This window comes from Acomys russatus, chromosome 28 (assembly GCF_903995435.1).
Source record: "Acomys russatus chromosome 28, mAcoRus1.1, whole genome shotgun sequence".
NCBI classification, from domain to species: domain Eukaryota; kingdom Metazoa; phylum Chordata; class Mammalia; order Rodentia; family Muridae; genus Acomys; species Acomys russatus.
The window spans coordinates 43410680-43438124 of NC_067164.1; the positions used below are offsets into that span (position 1 = coordinate 43410680).

Consider the following 27445-nt stretch of genomic DNA (forward strand, 5'->3'; position numbering starts at 1 on the left):
CCACGTTCAGCCCAAGCTAGATTTTTAACTTTAAAGTACATACTGAAACTAACTCTCGGAAAACCAAGGACCTAAAAATGAACCCAATGTGTATTTTAGAAAGATTAAAAAAAAGAAAATCACCCAGGCAGGAGAGCAAATGCCTTAAATCCTGCCTGGCCCTGAGGAGGCAGAGGCAGGCCCAAAAGATTAAGATCATCTCTCAAAAACTCAAACCATCCAAACCAAGAAATAATAATAATAAAACCAAATTTTGGAAGAACAAAGAAGATATATACATTAACAAGAGAATGTATTTATAAATCATCTACCTAATAATGTGATAATAGCAAGAACATATAAATAACTCAAAATAAACAAAATATGATTTTTTTTTTTAAATGGAGAAATATCCAGGCATGGTGACATACTTAGGAGACAGAGATAGAAGGATCTTTTTGAGTTTAAGGCCAGCCTGGTCAATACACTTAGTTCTAGGACAATCAGGACTACATAAAGAAACACTGTTTTGTTGTTTTTGTTGTAATCAAATGGCCAATTACGCACATTAAAAAAGAAAATGGTAGCCGGCCAGTGGTGGCCCGTGCCTTTAATCCCAGCACTCCGGAGGCAGAGGCAGGGGGATCCCTGTGAGTTTGAGGCCAGCCTGGTCTACAATGCAAGTCCAGGACGGCCAAGGCTGCACAGAGAAACCCTGTCTCGAAAACCAAACAAACAAACAAAAAAAGAAAATGGTAAACATTATTTGTCATCAGATAAATACAAATCAAAACTACAACTTTTCAAACCTGTTGACATATGTTTTTGTGAACTGTGTACAGTTCACCCTTGTTCATTCAAATGCTCATCTCTATCCCACTGTCTGGTTTCAATCCGGACACTGCATTGTGATGCTTATTCTAAGTATCTCCAGTTTCAAGTTTGTGTAAACATGTCACCATTTGGTCACTATAGTGCCAATATATGCCAATCAGACAGTGCTGAGCAAGACAGAGAACATGGTGAAACATCTTGGTAAAATGAGGAGACCGAGCAGGAGGAGAGAAGGGATGCACCCGGAAAGGACAGGAAACACCAAGAGAAATGAAGCAGAGCTCGGAGATGAGTAAAAAAGCAAGTATAATGTGGGGAATCGGAACAGGAGGAAGCTATATAGCTTGAATTATTGTTCAGTATTGTGCTCCAGGCTAATTAAATGTATCCTAGTGTGGTTACGTGGGTATAAAACACTACAATTTTATTGAAAGTATAAATCAGTATTAAATATTAATAATCATTCAGCAAAACCCATTAGGATAAGTGGGGGAAGAAGGGGGGCATACATAAAAGTGTAGAGTAGACAAGAATGAGACAGCATTTGGTGACTAGACTGTAAAGCAGAGGGCCACTGAGAAAAACAACTACACAGTCCAGCAACTCTACTTTTAGACATTTACACAAAAATTGAAAGCAAGAACCCTAATAAATAATTAGTACATTAAAGGTCATATCAGGCATAGTAGTAGTACAAGCCTTTAATGCTCAGGAGGCAGAGGCAGGGGGATCTCTGTGAGTTAGAGGCCAGCCTGGTCTAAAAAGTGAGTCTAGGCCAGCCAAGACTTTGAGGTTTCAGAAGCCCAATTCAAACCCAGTGGTTCACTCTCTTCCTGCTGCCTGTAGATCCAGATGTAGAACTCTTCTCCAGCACTATGTCTGCCTGCTTACCACCATGCTTTACCATAATGATAATGGATGAAATCTCTGAACCTGTAAAGTCTGCCCTAATTAAATGTTCTCTTTTGTAAGAGTTCCTATAGTCAAGGTATCTCTTTACAGCAGTAAAAGCCTTAACTAAAACAATGAATCAATCATAAAATACTTTGCCAAGTGAAATATGTCAGAGATTAAAACAAAACAAAAAACAATACAATGCAATTTGACTGAGGTGACCCACCTAGAATACACACATTTTAGAGACAAAAATGTAAATTGGTGGCTATTAAGGCAAAACACAGGTGAAGGAAAATGGAAGAGTTACTGCGAAATGAGTGCAGACTTTTAGCTTGCAATTAAGAGAATTCTGGAGATGGGTGAATGTGGACTTAGAGCCTTTGAACTGCACACCTCAAACTATAAAAATTGCCTGTTGTGGTAGTGCATGCCTTCAATCCCAGCAAGTAATAGCAAGAACACATAAACAACCACAACTGAAAAAAAAAAAATCAACAAAATACCATGTTTTTTTTTTTTTTTAATGCAGAAAAATTCAGGCATGGTGGTACAAATGAAAAGCAGAGATAGGAGGATCTCTGTGAGTTCAAGACCAGCCTGGTTTACACAGTGAGTTCTGGGATAGCCACAGCTACATGGAAAAACACCATCTCAAAAACCAACTAGCCAACCAAAAACCAAACCCAAACCAAACCAAAGAAACAAAAAACCCAAACAAAAAAGGTTAAAATCAGAAAACATATATACTGTTTTACCATTAAAAAAGTGTGTGTGAAAAAAAAAAAAGTGTGTGTGTGGTGGGTTGTTTGTAGGGAACCACCCAACTGAACTAAATAGCTCCATTTTCCATTTTCAAGTGACTTTCTAGCAATTTTTAAGACTCACTGGTTTTTAAGAGTTTAATGCCCTGAGTTCGTTCATCTTCTTCACCAATACCATTTTCTTCCATAACATGGTTCTGAATTTCTTCATCCACATCTGTGAGGGGTTTCAGTCTCTCTAGAACTCGAGCAGTAAACTCAGGGATACAAGGAGACGTTGTTGGAGCGGTATTTGGCAAAGAAACATCTATCATGAATATGTAGGTCAGCACACTGTTAAATAAAACGCACAAGAGTAGGCAGGCTAGCATGAGAATTAAGACTGAGGTTCAAAAGTTACAGCTCAACCAAAGCAAACTTTCACAAGTTAATTTCCAAGAGAAGGCCTTGGATTGCTGCCAGTGTGAAATATGCCATGTAATTCTGAGGCTCACACCTATCGTACAATGGCTGCTCACGTCTGGCTTCTGAGTACAATGCTTCCTAACTTATACTCAATGTCTTGCTTTTTTAGAATATAATAGTGAATAAAACATGAGGAAGACAACACTGCACTCACTGGGAAAATGACCGGTATGTATTGCTAAATATTAAAACTTACTACAATGACTCAAGAGCTACTCCAAAGCAAAGAGAAAAGGCATACATACCTCCCTATTCTTTCTCTGACATTTTTGTAAACCTGGGTGAGTTTGGGTTCCAAGTACTTCAGAAGTCTGTGTAATAGCTCAGGGACTCTCCATTCTTGCTGGGCAAGGCCACCTTGTAGCACATAGAGTCGGCTACAATTAAAGGACAGAAGCAGTGTGTTAGACACTGTTTTTCTATGTTGAAAGACTAACCAATCGCTGTATTACATTTCACTCTTTTCCTGCTTTCTCTTAGGATTACCACAAATAGCATCTTCTCACTAAGTAAATCATCCATGATGCAAAATAGCTCCTACTATTTGAACACTGCCTTCCACATCCTTTTTTCTATATTTTTACCACCTTTTTATATTTACTACATTTTAAAAATTAATCTATTTTTAGTAGTAAAGTTAGGGGTACATGCACACCACAGCATGAGAGTGGAGGTCAGAAAACCAATTTCAAGAGTCTGTTTTCTTCCTCAACCATGAAGGTTCTAGAAATCACACTCAGGTCTTCAAGCTTGATATAAGTACCATCATCAGCCCAGCCATCTCACTGACCTGTCATATGCCTTCTTTTGTATGTATGTGGGTGTGTGCCAGGCTATGAATGTGTGCTTTTACCATGTGGTCACCATGTGGATCCCAGGGATTGAACATAAGTTGTCAGGCTTGTAGGTAAACATCTATATTCATTGAGACATCTCATAGGTACCTGACTTAATGTTTTGAGATTAATAATGCAAGTGTTCTCACTAATGAACATTTTAATGAGGGTTTCCTTTAATACACACACAACCACACAACCACAAACATGCATGCACACACACACACACACACACACACACACACACACACACACACACACACACACGTGCATCTGCCCAGTAAACTTCTTTTATGTCTGTCTTGTTTCTGTGCTGATACAGGGTATATGTTAGGCAAGCACTCAAGCAATAAGCCCTTCTTCTTTGTATGTTTGGTAACAAAAGAAAACAAAAATCTGATTATGACAAAGAAGTCAGTGTATAACCTCAAAAGCTGAGGCAGCACAGAAGGTGGGGTGACTTATGTTGGAGCTGGTACATTGCTTACAAATGATAACTAAGCACCACAGCCCCCAAAGGAAATTCATCATTTAATTTAGCACTTGGATAATTCAATTCCTTTCTTTCTTTTGCTTTAGTTTTGTTTTGAGTCTTGTTCATGCTGGATAATTCTGGTTCATCTGGAATTTGGTATATAGCCCAGGCTGCCTCAAACTCATAGTCACCCTCCCTAACATCCTCACTGAAGAAATTACAGGTGTGCACCACCATGCCTAGTAAGTCATCTCCATTTATGCATTAGTTCATATAAAACCTTTGATGTTAGCTGAACAGGTTTTCTTTTTATTTACCATGCATCTACAAAGGACCCCCCTTCACCACTTAATGGTGACTCCAAGAGCAGCTCAAAAAGCCAGTGAAGCTTCCGGGGATCTCTGCTTTCCTGTGTTGAAGATATAAAGTAATAATTAGGCAAAAGACATAACTCTATAACTTAAGCATACCCAGTTATATTACAAGTAGGCAAGAAGCAAGCCAAACTACAACTGGGGAGTCAAATACAAGTTTAATTATCATTGCTTGTACCAACAGTGAGAAAACTTAGCAAATGGACAACTTAAATAGAAGCACACAAGCAATAGCATACTTGGTATTAACAATGCATATAACTATTAAATGGCTTTTACTATGTGCATACACAAAAATCATGAATGAACTCCAGGATTCAAAGGGAGCACAGCGTCGGATACATTTTGAAAGCATGCTTACACAGGATGTGGCTATGCACGTTCCCCAGTCATTGTATGTCTCCACTGTCATGTTGGACAGTGCTGTTCTCAGCAGCGGGCATAGGAGCTCCCAAAGCTTCTCTACCTTCTCAAAGTAAAACACAGAAAAGTTAGTGGCATGTACCACTCTGAAAATAGCTCCTTCTAGAAATACATACAAATAGGACAGGATTTCATAAACCATCCAAGTAAGGAATCTTATGTTATAATTCATATAATATAGTATATAAGTTATATATAGTTCAATTTCTTTCTCAGAGAATATCATTCAGAAAGGAGGGGAAACTTTACATGGTTCCTTATAAAATCTTTCCCACAGATAAGTTCTTAAAAAATATGTATGTATGTATGTATGTATGTATGTATGTATGTATGTATTCCGGAGGCAAAGGCAGGCGGATCTCTGTGAGTTCAAGGCTAGCCTGGTCTACAAAGTCATTCCAGGACAGCCAGAGCTGTTACACAGAGAAACCCTGTCTTGAGAAACAAAAGCAAACAAAACAAAACCAAAAAATACAGTTCTCACACTGGGCAAAAAGAAAAACAATTTTCGGGGCTGGAGAGATGGCTCAGTGGTTAAGGACACCGCCTGCTCTTTTAGAGGTCCTGAGTTCGATTCCCAGCACCCACACGGTGGCTTACAACCATCTATAATGTTATCTGATGCTCTCTTCTACAGCTAAGGCACTCATATGTAATAAATAAATAAATCTTTAAAAAAAAAAAAAAAGAAAAACAATTTTCAAGCGTATTTAGTTAAGTACTGGACATGAGTAAGAAGCAGAGGTGTTCCAATATGAAACAGGAATTCCTTTTAGGTGAGATCTGCAATTCAAATAGTGACAATCAAGGACTAAACATGTTTGTGGCTTCAAAAGTTAAGTAAGCACACAATCACCCTGGGATCATGAAAAGACAGACTTTGATTAATCTGAAGGGGAAACTGAGGCCTTCCATTTCTAACAACCTCACACATAATAACCGTATTGCATAGCCATGTACTTTGTTTTTGGTTTTTCGTTTTTTGAGACAATTTCTCTGTGTAGCCTTGGCTGTCCTAGACTCACTTTGTAGACCAGGCTAGCCTCGAACTCACTGCCTCCTGAGTACTTTGGTTTTAAAATGACAAATAGGTAGGTAGTATTTGGGATAAAGACTAGACACATTTTTTTAAATGTGTTTGGGAGAAAGCTAATTCAATAGTAGCTCCACTGACAGGGTGACAAGGATGTATGTGTTGTGTATACATTTCCATTTTGAGAGACACAAGTTTTCTGGGTTTTGTTTTTTCTTAAAAATTTAATTGCTGGAGTTGGAGAGATGGTTCAGTGGTTATGTACACTGTTTGCTCTTCCAGAGCCACATGGCGGCTCATAGCATCTATACTGGGATCCAACGTCCTCTTCTGGCATGCAAGTGTACATGCAGATACAACACTCATACATAAAATAAATAAATCTTTTGAAAAAAAAGTATTTGTAAGGTCAGTGTGGTAGAACACACTTTTAACCGTTGAGCCATCCCTCCAGCTCAGTAGAGCACACTTTTAATCCCAGCACTTAGAGGAGGCAGAGGCAAGCAGAACTCTGTGACTCCAAGGCCAGCCTGGTGTACCAGGACAGCCAGAACTACATAGTATGATCTTGTCTCCAAAATAAATAAATATAAATAAATAAATAAAACCAAACCAACAACAAAAATATTTAATACTGTGTGTGGGTACATGGGAGTACATCACCCACAAAGGCCAGAATAGGACACTGGATCCCCTACAGCAGCAGGTACAAGCAGATGTGAGTTGCCCAACTGGGTGCTGTAAACTGAACTACTAAGCCATCTTTTCAGCTTCCTCCAGTTTTTTGTTTGTTTGTTTGTTTGTTTTTTAAGTTAAATCTGATATATCTTGACTCCCTTCCAAGCGCTGAATGTTACCTATAGATCATGAACTGCTGCTTTCTTCTCTAGTGTCTCTGATATCCCTGGCTAGCCTCAAACTTGCTGTCTCTGAGCCTCTGATTTTCTTGCTTTCCACCTCCAAAATGCTGGGATTTTAGGTCCATGTCACCAACTATTAGGATTCAGCAGAGGGCTTTGTGCATGCTAAATAAACACTCTACCAACTAACTCACATAACCAGGCTCCATTTTGGCACATTTTATGGAGTTGAATGTGTCGTATTTCAGGAAGCAGTGTCATAAACATGGTGCGGATTGCTACTTTTTTCCCTTTTCTTCAGACAAGGTTTCATGCAGCCCAGGCTGTCCCTGAACTCTAGATCCTCCTACCACTGCCTCCCAAGTCCTGCTATTATTTGTGTGTGCTGGATAAATAATTAACAAAACCCCAAAGCAAACAAATAAAATCTTCCACAGATTGATGACATCACCTTCTCAAATGTCCAGTGCTTAGAACCTCTAATTAAACCAGCTATAATTTCTGCAACACATCTCTGGGTACTTTCATGCGAATCTGCAACCAAACGTTCTAAATGGGGCTTCAGAACAGGTAGAAAGGCATCATCAAAATTTCTAAATATACCCTATAAAAAAGGACAACATTAAGTGTTATCTTGATAATAATTAAGTTTGCAATTATTGTTTACATTATTCTCTCCATTAGAATTTAACTTATTTAATAACACCAGTTATAACGGAATATTTCAATTTCATATTAAAATGTTTTTTGTTTCTAGTGCTAATAACACCAGTAATTTAAAAGGTTGCCTTAAAAAAAAAAGCCATAGCAAATATGAACTGTTTAATTTCAGTACCACTTTAAAGTAGATAATAGGTAAATTCAAATTTTCTTATGAACCCATAAACTGGTAATCACTAAACTTTATGAAAAGGGTACACAAAGCACAATTACCTTAAAGAGGCAAAAACGCCGAGGACTAAACTTATCTCTTCCTTTTCTGTCTTCTAAAGATAGAAATGTGATTAACTGCTCGACAAACTTTGGATCGGAAAAATGATCATATACAATCTGTTCTGCCTAAAAAGTTGAATAAAAAGAACAATATTCAGGGTTTAAAACCTACTTAAGAGCATAATTCTGATAAAGCTAAAATCAGATGGCTACAGTTTTGTTCTGGAGAATTTTCAATAGCTATAAAAACTACAGTACTTTCTAGAACCAAAATAATAAATGCAACTAGATGCAAAACTAAAATACAAGTCTAAGAATATTAAGGTTTTTTTTTTTTTCTTTTACTTCCTTCGATTGAATGTCATTTCACATAATATGAATTAAAACAAAAAAATGTTTTGCTCGGGAAACTAGGGTTAACACATTTGTGCCAGCTGTGTGCAATTTATAAAAACCAAATTCCAGCAAACCATTTCCATCTTTAAATGACACAGCCTTTAAGGAAAAGCTGGTCAGAATCAGTAAAGTTAAACATCAACTTGAAGAAAACAGCTATTAAGCTAGTTAACATTTAAAATGATGCATGTTCAACGAGGAATAAAATGTTGTTTCTTCTTTGTGGGTTTTCTTACTTTTCTTTTGTTTAGTTGGTTATAGAGTTCTACAGTCCAGACCGCCTTGAATTCACAGCAGTCTTCCTTTAATAACCTTAAACGCGGAGATTGCACACATTTTCTATCACAGTTGGTTTAACTAAAATGTTTGGATTTAAAATCTAGATATCTAGGCTGGAACGATGGCTCTGTGGTTTAAGTGTGGCACTATTCTTCCTGAAGGCCTGAGTGTGTTCCCATCACCCATGTCAAACAGCCCACTACCTGTACCTCCAGCTCCAGGAAGAACGAGTACCTCTTGCCCCCATGGACACCTAACACCCAGGTGCGCACACTCATACATGATTAAAAACAATAAAAATAAATCTTATACATACATATACATGTATCTATTTCCTGAGAACCCATGATTTACATACAATAGGAACTAAAATTGGTTATTATCTTTGCTCAAGAGCTTTCTATCATTCAGAACTAACACATGCAGCAGCAGGAAACCACAGCGAGCAGTACCCAATGGACTGCTGAATACGTAACTCAAGGACAACCCTGGGAATGTTGATAGTGACGTCAATTAGCAGTGATTGGACAGTAATACACATTTCACCTGTTTATATTGTGCTGCACTGAAATACCAGAACGGGGTTAAAGAAAAGATAGGATAGAGAGCTAAATCAGCAGCCGAGATTCAGTTAAAACCACAAGGAAATGAATGCTTACCTCTGTCATATCCTCCCTGCTTCTGCCAAGTTTAGGCTGTTCTTCCACACCAGCATAAACAACCATATTCCTACATAGTAAGAGTTTACATTTATAATACAAACATGGACAGAAGAAAATGACACAGCTTCATGGGTAAATGTTACAGGCACTTTTAACAAATTCTGGTTAGAATGAAGTTAGGAATACGATCCTCAAGCCCTGGCCACATAAATTACTGAACTCATCAGCGAGAGAAGCTGCTTCTGGTCTGGAGAGTGCGCTATTATTAACATATAGGAACACAACTGAGAGCGGCTGTTAAGAACCTCCCTCGCTGTACGGCCTGGGAAAAGCTCAGGGCTGCAGTATAACAAGGAGGAAGAAATGAAGCCTTGGCAGGAGCAAAAGAAAGATAGGAAGAAAGAAGGAAAAGACTTTTAAGTGCCTCTGAGCCTAGAGGTCTGATCTAACAAAACAAAGTTCACCAAAAAAGAAAAGAATGCTTAATGGTAAGGTGGGAGGTGGACTTACTTTGGCCAGTTGTAGTATCCCCAATGTGTTTTTTCAACAAAGCAACTTGATTCCCATTCTTTTTTTGTTCTTGGTATATTTTTGCTATCATAATGCAACCAATGATTATCAGGTCTGTCACCAGCAAGAATTTTGGTGGGTTTAGGACATCCACCTAAAGAAAAGGCATTCAGATTCAATAATTTGAGGATATTAATTTAGTAGCTGTTCTACACTTTCAATAAACAGTACTGCTACTACTTTTGCCTTTTTTTTTTCTTTTCTTTTTTCCCCCTGAGGCAGGGTCACTTTATAACCCTTGCTGGCTTGGAACTCAGAGATCCACCTGTCTCTGCCTCCCAAGTATTGGGATGAAAGGTATACACCACACACTCTGACTATGTGTGTATGTGTATGTGTGTGTGTGTGTATATATATATATATATATATATTATATATTTACATTTGGGCATGTGTATATGTTTGTGTATGTGCATGAGGTTAGTTAGAGGCATCCCCTGGAGCTAGAGGCACAAACACTTGTGAACTGCCTGATGTAGGTGCTGGGAATTGAATTTGATTTTTGCACAAAAATAATACATGTTCTTAAACACTGAAACATCTCTCTAGCTGTGTATGTAACTTTTAATAAGAAATCACATATTAATATTGTCTCTAAACAAGACCACAAAGGACTGTCTAGATGGCTCAGCAAATAAAGTACCCTGCAAAACAGCCCGGAGCCTGAGTTCAATCTCATGATTCATATGGTGAACAAAGAAAGCTGATGCTCACAGCTGTCCTCTGACCTCCACACACATGTGATGGCATATGTGCACTCACACACACAAATATGCAAAAGGAAAAAAAGACTAGCTAGGAATTAAGAGTGAAGCATTAAGCTGGACCCAATCCTCAGCTGTGGGGAGATGGGCCTGAAGCAGAACAGGGTTTGAACTACTGAGAGGAAGATGGGATGGATTTGGGAATGTAACTGTTAGGAGAATATGATGTTCTAAATGAAAAAGGTTTGTTAAAACATTTGGTTCTGAATTAATTTCAAGCTTACAGAGCTCGAGGAAATCTTTACATTATTCTTTACTTACAGACCTCATATTTTACTACACATTACCCTATATATACACTTTAACATATTCTCCCTCCTTACACACACTTACTGGAATCGTAACTTCTCCATACCTCACAGCACTGAATACAGAAGTATTTCCTAAGAATGTCTTTTTACAAATCAAAACACAGTTCGCAAAAATCAAAAAAATTGGCTGGGCAGTAGTGGCACACACCTTTAATCCCAGCACTAGGGAGGCAGAGCCAGGCAGATTGATATGAGTTTGAGGTCAGCCTATTCTACAAAGCGAGTCCAGGACAGCCAAGGCTACAGAGAGAAACCCTGTTGTGAAAAAACAAAAACAAAAACAAACAAAAAACCAAAAGAATGTACCATAGCCAGGTGGTGGTGGCGCACGCCTTTAATCCCAGCACTTGGGAGGCAGAAGCAGGTGGATCGCTGTGAGTTCGAGGCCAACCTGGTCTACAAAGTGAGTTCAGGACAGCCAAGGCTACACAGAGAACGCCCCCCCCCCCCCCAAAAAAAGATGCTATCCTTTTCCATTGAATAGATTTGGCTTCTTTGTCAAAAATCAAGTGACTATATGTGTGTGGATTAATTTCTGGGTCTTCGATTCAATTCCATTGACCAACCAGCCTATTCCTGTGCCAGTATCATGCTGTTTTGATTACTATTGATTGCTCTATAGTACAGCTTGAGATCAGGAATGGAAATTCCTCTTGAGGATCTTTTATTGTATAAGATTGTTTTACCTATTCTGGGTTTTTTGTTATTTCAGATGAAATTGAGAATTGATCTTTCAATGTCTTTAAAATATTGTGTAAGTATTTTTATAGGAATTGCATTGAATCTGTAAATTGCTTTTGGTAAGACGGCCATTTTTACTATGTTAAATTCTCCCGATCCATGAACAAGGGAGATCCTTCCATCTTCTGATGTCCTCTTCAATCTCTTTCTTCAGAGATTTAAAGTTTTTTTCAAACAAGTCCTTCACTTGCTTGGCTGGAGTTACTCCTAGATATTTTATATTGCTTGTCCTAGAAACCTACAAGAAGAACATCGTGATGGGTGGATCGGGGCCCATCGGGGTCTGCTCAAACTATTGCACTAACCAAGGACAATACAATAGTAAACATCGAACCCCTACTCTGCTGATCTACCCAACAGACAGGACATTCTCCATAGTTATGTGGAGAGTGGGGACTGACTTTGACATGAACTCTGGTGCTTCATATTTGACCACTTCTCCTTGGTGAGGAGGCCTGGTGGCACTCAAAGAAAGAATAAGCAGGCTACCAAGATGAGAATTGATAGCCTAAGACCATATAATGGGGGAGGAGGTCCCCTTCAGTCATAGACCTAGGGCAGGGGAATAGGGTGAAAGCGGGAGGTAGGAATGAGAGGATACAAGTAATGGGATGGCAACTGAGTTATAATCTGAATAAATAAAATTTAAACAAAAGAAAAACCAAAAAAAAAAAAAAATCAAAAAATTTAACATTGATTCTGTGTCATTAATTTCATTAGCACACCTTACTGAAATTATATCACTTATCCAAATGCATGTCCTTCATATTAAAACTCTTAAACACATTTTTCTGTGGACTACAGACTAATACATAATTAAAATATTACATTTGCTAGGTGGTGGTGGCGTACACCTTTAGTCCCAGCACTCGGGAACCAGAGAATAGTAGACTTCTTTTTTTTTTTTTTTTTTTTTTTGGTTTTTTGAGACAGGGTTTCTCTGTGTGGCCTTGGCTGTCCTGGACTCACTTTGTAGACCAGGCTGGCCTCGAACTCACAGCGATCCGCCTGCCTCTGCCTCCCGAGTGCTGGGATTAAAGGCGTGCGCCACCACGCCCGGCCTGAGAATAGTAGACTTCTGAGTTTGGGGCCACTCTGGTCTACAGAATGAGTTTCAGGACAGCCAGTGCTACAAAGAGAAATCCTGTCTTGAAAAAAAAAACAAAATAAAACAACAACAACAAAATAAATAAATATAGGTAGATAGAAAAAAAAAAAAAAAACAAGAACACAGTAAGAAAAGTAGAAGGGGGGAAAAAAATCAACCCTGCTTTGAATCTTCCTGCTCAAGGGAAGGAAAATACAAAACAAAACAATGTTAATACAGATCAGGCTGACTTTTGAATTCCAGACCTTCCTACCTCTACTTTCAAACTGCTGAAATTAGAGCCCTGTACTACCACTCCTAACCCCTGTGAGTATTCAAGGACATTTTCTAAGTGCTATTGAAAAGAACTGTTATTTACTTGGGTTATTACTTACTGATTTCATAAGGGTTGATGGTCAGCTTTTTGTGAGTTCTCTTTAGCTGCTTGAGAATACCAGCAACAGCTGAGATGGCCATCTGCAAACAGGTTAACACATGTACATCAACGTTTTGAAAGCTCTTACAACATGCTGCACCATACAGAGGATAAATGGATTCTATTTCTTTTATAAAATCTCCTCCCTAAAGAAGCCCATATTTATTCTTGGTAGGAGTGTACCCTAACCCTGAGGAATGGAAACTCATGCAGACTCTATGGAAATCAATGCAACAGTTTCTCAAAGATAAAACATTGTCACCTGACCCCACTCCTAGAACTCCCAAGGGACTCGACATTGCAGCACAAGGGTTCCTGCACATCTGCGTTCTATGGAACTTTACTAGCAATAGCAAAAAATGGTATCAGCCTAGATGTCCATCAACTGACAGATAATATAAATGTGCTACATACATACAATGAAATTTTACTCAACCATAAATAGGAAAATAACGTCCACAAATGTGTATGGAAATCATACTAAGTATCTTAGAAACACAAACACCACACGCTCTCTCTCATACAGATCCCAGTTTCTAATTTATATACAAGTTATTTATACGACCAAGAGTGTGGTATACGGAAATCATGATGCTGGAAAGGGGGCATGAGAGGGAAAATGATGTAAAGAAACAAGGAGAGGGTGACACTACAGAAGATTTCAAAGTGGAAACAGAATGTTAGGTCAGAGCTTACTGAGGGAATTAACAACAACAAAAAATGCATGAAAATGCCATAATAAAATTACTTACTTTGTATGTTATTTTAAAAAAAAAAGTTTAGAGTCTGTGAAATGACTCAGTGAGCACAAGTACTCACTGCACACGCTCAGTGACCTGAGTTTGATCTGCTCCTCCAATCTATCAGTAGGAATAGAGAGAGAACCATCTCCTAAGAACTGTCCTCTCACCTCCACATGTATGTTGCAGTGGTATGTGTGTGTGTGTGTGTGGGGGGGGTGTCTCTGGGTGTGTGTACATGGATTAAAAAGTTAACTAATTAAAAATATATACCGTCCACATGTTGGCACTGATGGGAGAAGCATAAACATTCAACTAGGAAGAATTTATTAGAACCTCTGCTAAAGGAACTGCCTTTCCTTTGTTAGATCAATAGCAGCTCATTCTATTTTCATCAGCTACTTCTTCCTGAAGTAGGCAAAGCCATTACCTTTCTTAGAGCTCAGTTCTAAACCAAAAAGCTGAACATTTATATTTGGCCCCCTGCTTGCAACCAAATGAAAATTTTAATTCTTTTTTGTCGTTTTTTGTTTGTTTGTTTGTTTGTTTTTGTTTTTTGAGACAGGGTTTCTCTGTGTAACAGCTCTGGCTGTCCGGGAACTCTCTCTGTAGACCAAGCTGGCCTCGAACTCACAGAGATCCTCCTGCCTCTGCCTCCCGAAAATTTTAATTCTTAAAAGTGAAACTTTCCTATTAGTCTATAAGTTTATTCCAGTTTTGTTAAAAAAATTATTATTGCTTCTGGGCAAATAGAAGATGTCAAATCATTCCTTTCAAGGTATTTAATAGAGTATATGTTGTTTATGAAGAATTTATAAAGGTAAATATTCTCAAATCCAACACAGTAACCAAAATAGAGTACATACCTTTCTAACAACAATTGCATCATGGTTGAGATTTTCAACAAAAAAACGTATGGCACGAAGAGGCAACACTCTGTCATCCCTTAGGAGCAGAGACAGAAGACCAATGCCTATGTGCTCAAATTTCCAAGGCCTGGTGGGGCAGGGGGATGAGAAGGTACATACAAATCACATTACTCTTAAAACCACTCAAAATAAGAATCTTTTCCTCTGTTGCCCCATATTTGACCACGTCCCCTGGATGGGGAGGCTCGATGGCACTCAGAGGAAGGATAGCAGGCTACCAAGAAGAGACTTGATACCCTACGAGCATATACAGGGGGAGGAGGTCCCCCTCAGTCACAGTCATAGGGGAGAGGAATAAGGGGAAAATGGGAGGGAGGGAGGAATGGGAGGATACAAGGGATGGGATAACAATTAAGATGTAATATGAATAAATTAATAAAAAATATTTTAAAAAACAAACAGATTGGAAATTCTAATATTAAAAATAAAAAAAGAATCTTTTCTAACTTTTTTATTGCTCTATAGTCTCAGCCTCAGCTGTGATCACAGGCATGTGAAACCTTGTTCAACTTTGTATTTGACATATTTTTAAGTTTCTCAAGAATTAAAACAAGCCTACTGAAGAACACTGCCCCTTATCATTACCCTAAACCTCCCCATGCCTCCCCTAATGTTCTAACACAAAAAATTATTCCATTAATATAATCATTCCTTTTCCCCTGTACAAAATCACTACAGCAGTTAAGAGAAATGCTTTGATGGTTAAAAAAAAAAAAAAAAAAGCACCTTTAAAGGAAAAAAATTATACTCACAGATTTCTTTGCTCCACACCATCTAGTAAAGTGTTTATCAGACTTTCATAGTTCCTTAAAAAAATCAGATAAAATACGGTTTTCTATACTACTAGACAAACATCACATAATGTAATATAAATTCAAACTCTGTCCCAATTCACCCTCCTCTTACATATTACCGTTTGACCAGACTAAAGTAAGTAAGGAGAGATACTTAAAAAAAAAGAGCACTGAGGGCTAGGAATAATGAACTTCCACCTGCTTCTTTTTTCTTAACAGTCTCAGGTGTTTGAGGTCTCATACTACAGGCCAGCCTTGAGCTCCTAACCCTCCTGCCTTATTTCATAAAGTATCAGCATTACAAGCATTCTCAACAAAGTTTTTCTGAGTGTTCCAAAATAAACATCAAAACTGTAAGTAGTCTTGTAATTCCAGCACTTAGGGAGGAAGAGGCAGGCAGATCTGTGTGAGTTCAAGGCCAGCCTGGTCTACAAAGCGAGTCTAGGATAGCCAAGCCTACACAGAGAAATTCTGTCTTGAAAAACCAAACCTAACCAAAGCAAAAACAAAAACAAACAAAAAACCCAAAACCATAAGTAGCAATCTCAAACAGTTAGCAGTGCTTTGTTTGGATATTATGCTGGGTGCTGGCTACCTGAAATCAATTAAACATGCTATGTTATTTCAATATTTACAAACACATTTTAGAAACAAAGCCTGGGGGTTGTGGCTAGCATCAATATTCATAACATTTGGGATACCGAGGCAGGAAGAGCTCTTAAGGCCAGGAGTTTAAGACCAGACTGGGCAATATTGTAATTTTAAAAATTATGGTATTTTCAAAAACAGTAAATGGACATAATCATGTATTAGTTATATGGCAAGCCTGAAACAGGAAGACTATGGCTTAAGTGTTTCCATGGACTTGTTCTGGTTTACCAAATCAAAAAAGTTTAGTAATATCCTAATACCAAGTTTAATCAAAAAGAGATTACTATAAAAGCTATAAAGTAATGTGTTGAATTTGAATTTATGACTTAATAACAAAGTGTATGAATTAAACTATGTTTGATACATCAGTGTCGAAAAACAATCAAAAGGAATTCACAGTGAAAAAGATACAATAATAATTTTTCTTTTTGGCATTTTTTCAACTCTATACCTAAAAGTGAAAATTCAGTCCCTTTGCAACAATCATCTCCCAACTTTTTGATTGAAATCGGTGTGCAAGTGGTAAGTTACATTTATATTTTAGAGCTAGTTAAATATTTTGTCTTAGCAAAAAGTGAATCAATTACCTTAAGGCATCAGCATTCTTCTCCTGTTGGCGCTTCTGTCCTTCTTTAATCTTTTCTGGGCTGAGTAGCGTCTGACTAACAGAAGGATTCTTTGATTGTTGAAGTAATTCTGCTATTGCAGCACATGGCTTTGGAATCTTATTAAAAAGAAAAAAGCAGTAAAAAAGTAAAGTCATGGCATATACTATAATATGGATTATTTAATTAAAAGAAAAAGGCCACTTGCTACCATGCCTGATGATCTGAGTCCAATTCTTAGGACCATGTCTACATGGGTAGATGGACTCTGGTCTCTACATGTGCCATGGTATGCACAGACACACACTCGTGTACACAACAAAGAAACAAATGCAATGATTATGCTTTCAGTCCAGGTTATCAGGTTTGGTGACAAGCATCTTTCCTCTTGGACCATTTTGCCAGATCAGTGATTTGGGAATTTCATTTCAAATTATGATTAATTTTTAAAGAAAAAAATAATCTACCTGGTTATGGTAGTGTATGCCTATAATCAGAGCACTCAGAAGATCAAGGAAGATCAAGAATTCAAAGCCAGCCTGGGCTACAGAAGACCCCCTGTGGGTAGGGTAGGGGCGGGGAAACTAATCCTAACATAAGGACAATTTCAAAGAACAAGGGATGCATTATAGCCACAATTATAATCCTGGTCATTAGGGTGCAAATCATAACCAACCTGAGGAAAGAAGGAACTCAATTACCCTCACTGTTTGTCCTGATGCACTGGGCAAGTGTGAGTGTGCATGTCTACTCCAAGAACGGAGGCTCACACATGTAATCTCAGCACATGGGAGGCTTATGTCTACTTCAAGAACGGAGGCTCACACATGTAATCTCAGCACATGGGAGGCTTATGTCTACTCCAAGAACGGAGGCTCACACATGTAATCTCAGCACATGGGAGGCTTATGTCTACTCCAAGAACGGAGGCTCACACATGTAATCTCAGCACATGGGAGGGTAAGGCAAGAAGACTGCTACAGGTTTGAGGCTACCATGGCCCACAAAATTAATCATTGACTTTGTAAAAAGTGTTTAGATGATGTTCTATTTGAGAACCAGTTAGATTCTTCTCATTCATTAAAAACAAAATACAAAAAAAAAAACCCAAAACAAAACAAAAAACAACAAACAAACCACCCCACTTTAATATACTGCACTTGTATGAATCTAACTAGTGGCAAATTTCCTGTGACTGACTCATATAGCTAACCTTCTAAAATATAATCAACTCTTTAAAAAAAAAAAAAACTGCCATGAGGCTGGGCGTGGTGGCACACACCTTTAATCCCAGCACTTGGGAGGCAGAGGCAGGTGGATCTCTGAGTTCAAGAGGCCAGCCTGGTCTAAAAAGTGAGTTCAGGACAGCCAAGGCTACATAGAGAAACGTTGCCTCAAAAAACTGCCAACAACAAAAAAAGCCTGCCGTGTCTGGGCATGATGGTTCATGTTATAATCTCAGCATTCAAGAAGCAGAGTGAGTTTGAGACCAGCCTGGTCTATAAGGCAGGTACCAGGCTTCCCGGAGGAGAAGGAAAGGAGGGAAAGTGAGAGAAGGCAAATATGAAACAATGGTAAATATAGCAATATTAACTGTTGTAGCTTCTTGGTAGAAATGAACCACTTAATGTTTCACTGTTATCTACAACAGTGATCACTAAAAAGCATTAGATGGAAAGAGAAAGCAAATGTCTTTAAAAAATAATAGCAAGCACAAATATTATTTCAGAAAAAAAGAAAGACATGGAGAATAAAAGCCAGAATTTCCACTGAGACATGAGTGAACAAATAAATGGTTTGCTTACTGTGAAGTCCAAGCCAATTGTTTCATATTGTCTATGAATCTTTTCTGCAAGGTCATCAAATAGTCTGACTATTGATGGCTTTTCCAGTGACATTGCTTGGCTAAGCCCTGACGAAACCAGTGCTGGCCAAGTCTGCACAATACAGTCCCAATCATGAAGGTTTGCCAGGCACACACCACTGTGATTTCCAAGTAGACAATATAAGGCACCCTTTAAGAACAAATACATTTACATAGAAAATAAGAGACATGGCATTTAAATTTTTACATTGATTACATACTTACAGCTGATTTGTAATAGGCTCACACATTTAGTGTGTTATTTTTAAAAATGTGAACCAAGTGGCATCCATTAATGTTTTTTCTATGCCATTTAATAGAGGGTTTGCTAAAAGAATGGCTATTTAGGCAATGTAAAAAGATTCATCTTAAGCTGGGCGTGGTGGCACACGCCTTTAATCCCAACACTTGAGAGGCAAAGGCAGGTGGATCACTGTGAGTTCGAGGCCAGCCTGGTCTACAAAGCAAGTCCACGACAGTGAAGGCTACACAAAGAAACTCTGTCTTGAAAAAAGACTCCAGTCTTATTTTCTCTCATATATGATAATGGCCTAGAAATGTACCACACTAAGCATTTTTAGGACCTAGTGTTTGAAATAATTTATCAAATACCAAGTTGCTAAATATGTTACTAAATATAGAAAAGCTTGGTTACTGAGGAAGGTGGATATGAAGAGATACGCGCTGTGTGTGTGTGTGTGTGTGTGTGTGTGTGAAATTGTCAAACAAGAAATTAAAAATCTTTTTAAAAAATCTAGCTACATAGTTTTAACTAAATCTAATCAGATTATTCTAATGAAGCAGGTACATTTTCTAGTAATGTCAAAATACTTTATTTCCAGATAATGAATCTAAATGGATCCCAAGCCAAACTATTGCCACTGCATATTTTAGTGCCCTCTACAGGTTCTACATAGAGTCACTGCTAGCTAACCTTGTCATCTCTAATGTTGTTCATATAAAACGTTCTTATTGGCAGACCTTCCAGAAAGAACATTCAACAGTAGTCAGCTACCAGAAATTAAAGAAGAAAGGAACTAGTAGGTCACTTGGTATCAGACTCAACTATTTATCTCTGACACTGTGATACAAAGAAGACATATAGACTATGTAAAAAAAATGGATTATTCTAATAAAACTTTACTTCAAAAGTAACTAAGCCTGGCTTATAGCCTATTCAATTCTGTCTTACAAATTAACTTCAAGGAGCATGCCTAGTGCTCATTTTAACCCTATCCAGAAAGTTGGCACTGGTGAATGTCTTCTTTCTGAAAGGTCTCTTTATTGACTTCTGTCTGATCCTCTCTTTTCATGGTATCTCAGTCAGTTTTGCTGTTTGACCTCTAAGTTTATTGTGAGATGGGATCTTACCATGTTGCCCAGGCAGGCCTTAAATTCTTAGGTTCAAGACATCTCCCACATCCCCGATAGCCATTTATACAACCCAGAAGCTTATTGATGGAAACTCACATGCTTTAGTCACCTCATATTTAACTATTAAGCTCTAGCTTTTCAATATCCTTAAAAAAAAAATCTATCAATTAATATACTTATAAGGATTTATTTATATTTCATCTCTGAAATGCCTCAACTTTCTTTTTTTCTGCTTTGATCTGTTGTTCAAAATAACCTTATTTCTTTCTTTCACGTTGGTTATACTACTGAATTTACTTTTCATAGGGGCCTGAACCCTGTATTTTGTCATAACACAGATCATGATGAAATGTTCTGACATTTTCACCTTATAAAAAATTTAAGATATGTGATAAGCAAATACAAAAAAACATATTAACTGCCGACCCTGAACAACAGACATATGGGTGCATATTGTAGAAGTTAAAACAGAACCCATACCTTGAACTGCTGCTGTGTGACATCCTGTCTATCAGGTCGTAAGAACTCCAAAACCAAGGGTATAATATCTCTGCAACAGAAGTTATATGCTCCCAAAGCAGCAAAAAACGTTTGCTGAGCCTTGTTTCTGACCTGGGGAAAATTGATAAGGGTTTAATAAGATGCCTAATGAAATATAAAAACAAAGTGATGACAATTTAGATGTTTTTCTAAATAACAAAACACACACCTAAAAAAAAGTAAGGGTATGATTATTAAAAGGAAAATAATACATGCTTCTTTTTGATGAAAGGATGTGGAACGGCACTCCTAAGCAAAAGCTTACTAAAATGGCAAAAAGCAAACAGCAGACACTCTTAAGTCACAGTTGATCAAATTTCCTTTGTCCACATATAGGAAATTATCAAGTTAGAAGGAACTGGGATATACAAATCTTGTACTTCCTCTGTTCTGTGTGCTAGGACATAATCTTTTGGTTGCATAGACTGCATGCAACTCCCTGAAACCTGAGCAATACACGCATAAGGAATTATATAGCCATTCCAGATTAGCCTTCAAATTTTCATAAATAGGAGCACCATCTCACTAGCACAATCTCTAATATTTAAAAGAGAGAAACAATTTAAGATGCATATGCCAGTAATACCAGCACTTGAAATTAAAGTAGATTAAAGTTCACAGCCTGTCTGGCTAATAGCAAGACCCTGCTGGAAGAAAACACAAGGCTCTAAAGAGAAATAATTAGCCAGGGATAGAGGCGCACAGGGCCAGGTTGATCTACAAAGAGAGTTCCAGGATAGTCAGGGGTACATAGAGAAACAATATCTTGGAAAAGGGGTAAGGTAAGAAATTACACTACAAATATAAATGTTTTTGCACATTAAGGCAAACTTTGAATCTTTTGTAATTTGAAAGGTATTTCCAATGGCACTGGGGCTGGGGGTGCTTGATTTAATTCTGATTCTCTTGTTTCCTTTGTTTGTGGCCCTACATGAGGGACTATTTAAACTCTAAAAGAAGGATATTTAGATTGCATGTAACAGAGTGAAAATATGGAAGAGTAGAAGCTCACCTGACTGTATGAACTTGTTGATAATCGAAGAAGATCTCTGATCAAATCTTGATGTATTCTTTTGTACTCACAACCCTCAACAGTTAGTGTTCGCAACTTTAAAAAGAAATAATATAAATCAAGTCTGGAAGTTTTTACTGAAAGTCCATTTAATAGTGAAAAACAATCACTGTAATTATCTCTTGGCGCGTGGCCCCTTGAAGTGATTATAATGCGACACTTGCCTCGTGCTGCAGCATCACCCTGTCAATTAGTAGTGCTCTGATGTGCTGCTTTTTCCCATGGAGCTGGAAAACAAAATGTAAACATCTCAATGTTTTCGCTAAGTGATTTCAAAAATGAATTCCTGAATTCCCTAATAAAAACTTCCCTCAAAACAAGGGGCAGAGCTAGGTATGGTGGTGCATACCTTTAATCTCAGAGGTAGATGGGTCACTGAGTTCTAGGCCACACAGGTCTACATGGATTGACCAATTTCAAAACAAAACCAACAAAAACTAAACAAACAAAAATAGAGAAAACAAACAAAGACCTAACAACAACAACAACAACAACAACAAGCTAACTCCAAACCATAACAAACCCCACACCAAGAAAATGGAGCAAAAGCAGCTGCCGCCCATGCCTGGAACACTGAAGTCAACCCCTGGGACCTACATGTTGGAAGTATAGAAGTGGCTCTTGCAAGCGGTCCTCTATCCTCCACTTTCAGAGACGCATGCCCCCACACACATAAACAAATTTAACAACAACAACAAAGTGTAATTCTTATCCTTTATCATATTAGTCAAAGTCCTCCAATTCTACACTTTGTTCAAACCCTTCCATGTGTACCTTAAAAGCCTTGACTCGGGCCTTTTTCACCTAGATTCTAACTGTGACAGAACATTTTAATATTCAATAAATACTCTTTCATTTATTGAAATTAACCCCATCCTAACTTTCAGTCAGGTGTGGTGTCTCAGGGTTACAATGCACATGACATTTAGTGGATCTCCATTGCTGAATAGAAAGCTGGAGAAGTTCTTTACAACCTAACTGTTGACCTCACTGACCTCCTAGCACTCTTCTACAGCCTGCCACAACAGCCCATCTACTTTTCAGATGCTCTTCCATCTCCAGGGTTTAGCACAAGTAGCATACATGTATCTAGAGACCCAACTTGAATACAAGTCTACTAGAGAACACTGTTAGAAACAGTTGGACTTTTCTTTGCCTATTTTTCCTTCCAAGTACCAAAAGAGGCTTATACTGATCCTCACATTGAAACATTAAATCAACACAAGAAATGTTTTTCCTCAGAGTCACATGAAGTTCATACCTGTGGGCAATCTTCCTTTTTTTTTTTTTTTTAAAGACAGGGTTTCTCTGTGTAGCCTTGGTTGCCCTAGATTTGCTTTGCAGACCAGGCTGGCCTTGAACTCACAGAGATCCACCTGCTCCTGCTACCCTTACTGCTGGAATACAGGCATGAGCCACTGGGCTCAGCTTCCTCGTGTTTTTATAAGATAGCCTGAATGCTACCAAGCAAATCCCTGCATGGATACAGAAGTTTTCATGGAGAGTAACAGCTGTTATCACTAAATAAAATATTTTAAACTTAAGGCCTCACATATACTAAACAAGCACTCTACAAATAAACAATAGTCCTAAGGAAAAAATGCATCTCCCCCTACAATCTGTTTGATATGTATCATGCTTAGAATCGTCACACAATATTATTTTTTCCTTTTTTAAAGATGTATGTATGTATGTATGTATGTATACAGTGTTCTGCCTGCATGTAACACCTGCAGGTCAGGAGAGGGCACCAGATCTTATTATAGATGGTTGTGAGCCACCATGTGGTTGCTGGAAATTGAACTCAGGACCTTTGGAAGAGCAGCCAGTGCTCTTAACCTCTAAGCCATCTCTCCAGCCTCACCCTTTTTTTCTTTAAAAATCAAATATCTTATCATTTATATAGTAAGAATTTTAGAGAGAGAAAAAAAAAAAAGAATAGTGGTTTAATGCAATATTCTTAAAGCTACTACTATAGGGCAAATTTCCTCTAAAAACAATAATCCTCAAGTCAGGGCTATTATATATCTTTTTAAAACAAGTCATTCAGAATTTCAGGTGAAAATACTGACCCGATTTTCCATTGACTTCTTTACTAAGTTAAAGCTTTTCCATCGGGAGTCAAATTCATGTTTATGAGATCCTTGGAATTGCAGAAGGTCTCCAATAATCTGTAAAGAATTTCAACATTTATTCAGAAGTCACCAGCCAAGCCTAAGAACATTAACAATGATGCAGCTGTGGAGGCACTGCTACCTTTATGATGAGAAACAATGATTTGGTATCATCTTCTGAATTATCAAGTATGTGGTCTAAAATAGGAAAAGAAAAAAGTTTTAGCTAATATCTTAAAGTATTATATAAACCCAATCTGCTGCTTAAAGAAAGAGGGGAAAGGCAACATTCTCCCTATTGCAACTAAAAAAAAAGACAAAGTTAAAAAAAAAAAAAGCACACTTGTCATAGGCTACAATTCTAAAGCTTAGGAATACAGGGAAGTTATAGGCATATATACTTACTAAGAAGTTTCCTTATGACACTAGCGATTACTTCTCGGTGATTCTCTCTGGAAAGGTCTATTTAAAAAAACAAAAATAAAAAGAGAAGGCATTTTAGACATAGAAAAGGCTGATTTTATTTCAGTTTTTAACAACAGTTAAGGCTTTGCCTCTAACTTAGCGGCTGAGTATGACAAAGACTAACACTCAAAAGCTACATGTTCAAGGGCCAGGTGTTCAAGGGCCAGGTGTTCAAGGGCCAGGTGTTCAAGGGTCAGGTGTTCAAGGGCCAGGTGTTCAAGGGTCAGGTGTTCAAGGGTCAGGTGTTCAAGGGCCAGGTGTTCAAGGGTCAGGTTTAAGCCTGGGATTGAGCACACACCTGTAACTTGAACTCATAGAGTGTAAAGTGGAGATGACAGATGGTTCTGGATTAGACTGGTCTACAGTGAATCCATAAATCAATAGACAAATGTACGTGGGCATGGTGATTCACATCTGCAATCTAGGACTTGGGACAAAGATGAAGGAAGAGCGAGAACTCAAAGCTAGACGGAGCCACAAATGTTGGTCTTAAAGAACCAAAATAAAATGATTATTTATGAAATCTTTTGTCACGAAGATGGGGAAGAGATGGGTCAGGGGTTAAAAGCACTTGCTGCTCTTATGGAGGATGTGGGTTCAGTTCTCAGCACCCACAAAGCATCTCATGACCAACTAGAATTCCAGTTCCAAGGGATATGACATCTTCTGACTTTCAATGGAATGTGATGCACACCTATACATGCAGAAAACACGCATACACATCAAATGTGCAATATATATATATATATACATACACACTTTTTTTTAAGATAGGGTAGAGAAGAAAAAAACACTGCTGTGAACATTTCAATGGCCCTAGCTACTAATTAAGAGTCCACAAAGACTTAGGATTCTCTGAAGTTATGGGTGACCCAAATACAACATGCAGTTATAACTTAGAAACTAATGTTTAAAACTGATTCTATTATTAACCTATCAGTGAGGAAATTTACTGAGTTTCTATTAAGGTCATAGTCTGAACTTTATTTCTTTTTTCTTTTTCAAAGACAGAGTCTCTCTGTGTAGCCTTGGCTGTGCTGGACTCACTTTGTAGACCAGGCTGGCCTCGAACTCACAGAGATCCACCTGCCTCTGCCTCCCTAGTGCTGGGTTTAAAGGCGTGTGCCACCACATCCGGCTCTGAACTGTAAATTGGTATGATAAAACATAGTTTGGGCAAACATAGTTTGGGGGAGGCGGGGTGCTGGGAACTAACCCAGGGCCTAGGGCATGGTATGTATGTCCTTTATCACTGAGCAACATCCCACGTTATTTCACAGAATACTAATACAAAATTTAAGGATGAGGGTGTCAGTGGCAGGACACTTGCCTATCTTGTTCATGTCACCACTTCAAAAGCTTAAATTGAACTAAACTCACTGGATGGAAAGCTACAAAGATCATTAGGATATAAAGACCAATAATGTTCTCATTCACATTAAAACCATGGCTTAGCAAGTAAAGGTCTTCCCATAAGACTGATAGCCTGAGTTTGAGCCCCTGAACCAACACAATAGACTGGGAATCCACTCTAGCAAGTTGTCCTCTGACCATGGAATGTATATATACACACACAAATAAATAATTGTTCTTTTGAGTAAAAAAAAAAAAAAAAATGAACATTATATATGCTTTGTTGGTGTGCAGGCAATTCTACTAGCCTGCCCTCAGAGGCCTTTAGGGTCCTAACAAACATCTTATGTCACCACCTGTGTCTTATGTCATCACTTGCCAGGCACCCAGGATATAACCTGCCTGCCCCTCACCCCTCACTTCCTCAGCTTCTTTCCCTTTGTCCCCCTGGGGTGTCTCTTCCCCCACTTTCTTTCTCTCCTCTCCTTCCTTGTACAATACATTTTCTTATAACAAATATGTTGTGGGCTGGAGAGATGGCTCAGTGGTTAAGAGCAATTGCTGCTCTTCCAAAGGTCCTGAGTGAGTTCAACTCCCAGCAACCACATGGTGGCTCATAACCATCTAAAAATATGATCTGATGCCCTCTTCTGGCCTGCAGGCATACATGCAGACAGAGTCCTCATACATTAAATACATAAATAAATCTTTTCTAAAAACCCACAAATATATTGCATGGAGGTGTATTTTACAACAATATATAAAAGCTTACCTCTGAACACAGAAAGCAATTAAATTTACTGAGCCAACTTCTGCTGTTTTTTGTTTTTATTTTTGGCTTGTTTTTTGTTTTTGTTTTTGTTTTTCAAGATATGGTTTCTCTGTGTAGCCTTGACTGTCCTGGACTCACTTTGTAGACCAGGCTGGCCTCGAACTCACAGAGATCTGCCTGCCTCTGTCTCCCAAGTGCTGGGATTAAAGGTGTGCGCCACCACCGCCCGGCTCCAGCCTCTGTTATTTACTGGCAATTCTTTATATAATAATTTCTAAAGCCAGAGGCTGAGAAAAAGGATCTCTATGAATTTGGGCATAGCCTGGGTTACATAGTGAGGCTCTGTCTCAGAAACAAACATAAGCATCTAGTTTCTCCAGAGAGAAATAAAATTATTATTGCATAATGAGTATAACATATATACTCCAAAGAACCTAAGAGCTGTAACTGCAGAAGCACTCCATCACACAGATAGCCTCTACAGATCCACTTCAGCTCAAAATTCACGTACCGGGTTCCAGTCCAGTGTACAGTTTTGTCTCCTCTAAGGACACCATACTTGGTACCCTGTATAAAAACAAGAGAGCCTGCATTTATCAATAATATCAACACAAAAGGCCAAAGGAAAAAGTCTCACTGTTACAATGTTTAAATTAAAACAAAGCTAATGCCCTTTTAAACAAATTTCTACTCTCCAGTACCGCTGTTGTTTTGGTGAGAAGCTTATTAGCTAACTTAAAGAAAATGTTAATTTAGTACCTTCAAGGGGAAAAAAAATAATCTCTCAATGTACATTATTTTGAAAACTAAATATTCAAGCAGAAAAGCTTAAATTCACTGATTTATACATTTATACTTCTCCACAAAGAACGTCCAGCTTCATATTGCTGAAGCACCTAAAACAGCACACATTCCTCTCTAGATAATTATAACTCTTTCTCTTTAAACCAGCAAAACACTGTAGTAAAATACTGTTTCTAAATTGCTATGTAGAAATACTAAATCTTAACTAAAGATCAGTCACAACCCAGGCATAGTGGTCTATAATCCCAGCAC

General features: G+C 38.1%; 1 protein-coding gene across 1 annotated transcript in view; it reads right to left on the reverse strand.

Moving 5' to 3' along the window:
- The window catches only part of Psme4 (proteasome activator subunit 4), a 105594-nt gene that overhangs the window by 19028 nt on the left and 59121 nt on the right, over positions 1 to 27445 (reverse strand). Inside the window, exons 21-40 of the mRNA XM_051170250.1 lie at positions 26901 to 26956; positions 24205 to 24267; positions 23942 to 23997; positions 23758 to 23856; positions 21850 to 21912; positions 21626 to 21721; positions 20554 to 20685; positions 18641 to 18850; positions 16818 to 16954; positions 15538 to 15591; positions 14723 to 14852; positions 13076 to 13157; positions 9718 to 9871; positions 9205 to 9274; positions 7871 to 7996; positions 7389 to 7541; positions 4983 to 5087; positions 4565 to 4656; positions 3182 to 3313; positions 2596 to 2804 (exon numbers count right to left, since the gene is read on the reverse strand). Of these exons, the coding sequence (XP_051026207.1) occupies positions 2596 to 2804; positions 3182 to 3313; positions 4565 to 4656; positions 4983 to 5087; positions 7389 to 7541; positions 7871 to 7996; positions 9205 to 9274; positions 9718 to 9871; positions 13076 to 13157; positions 14723 to 14852; positions 15538 to 15591; positions 16818 to 16954; positions 18641 to 18850; positions 20554 to 20685; positions 21626 to 21721; positions 21850 to 21912; positions 23758 to 23856; positions 23942 to 23997; positions 24205 to 24267; positions 26901 to 26956 (2219 nt within the window). The remainder of the gene's footprint in view (positions 1 to 2595; positions 2805 to 3181; positions 3314 to 4564; positions 4657 to 4982; positions 5088 to 7388; positions 7542 to 7870; positions 7997 to 9204; positions 9275 to 9717; positions 9872 to 13075; positions 13158 to 14722; positions 14853 to 15537; positions 15592 to 16817; positions 16955 to 18640; positions 18851 to 20553; positions 20686 to 21625; positions 21722 to 21849; positions 21913 to 23757; positions 23857 to 23941; positions 23998 to 24204; positions 24268 to 26900; positions 26957 to 27445) is intronic.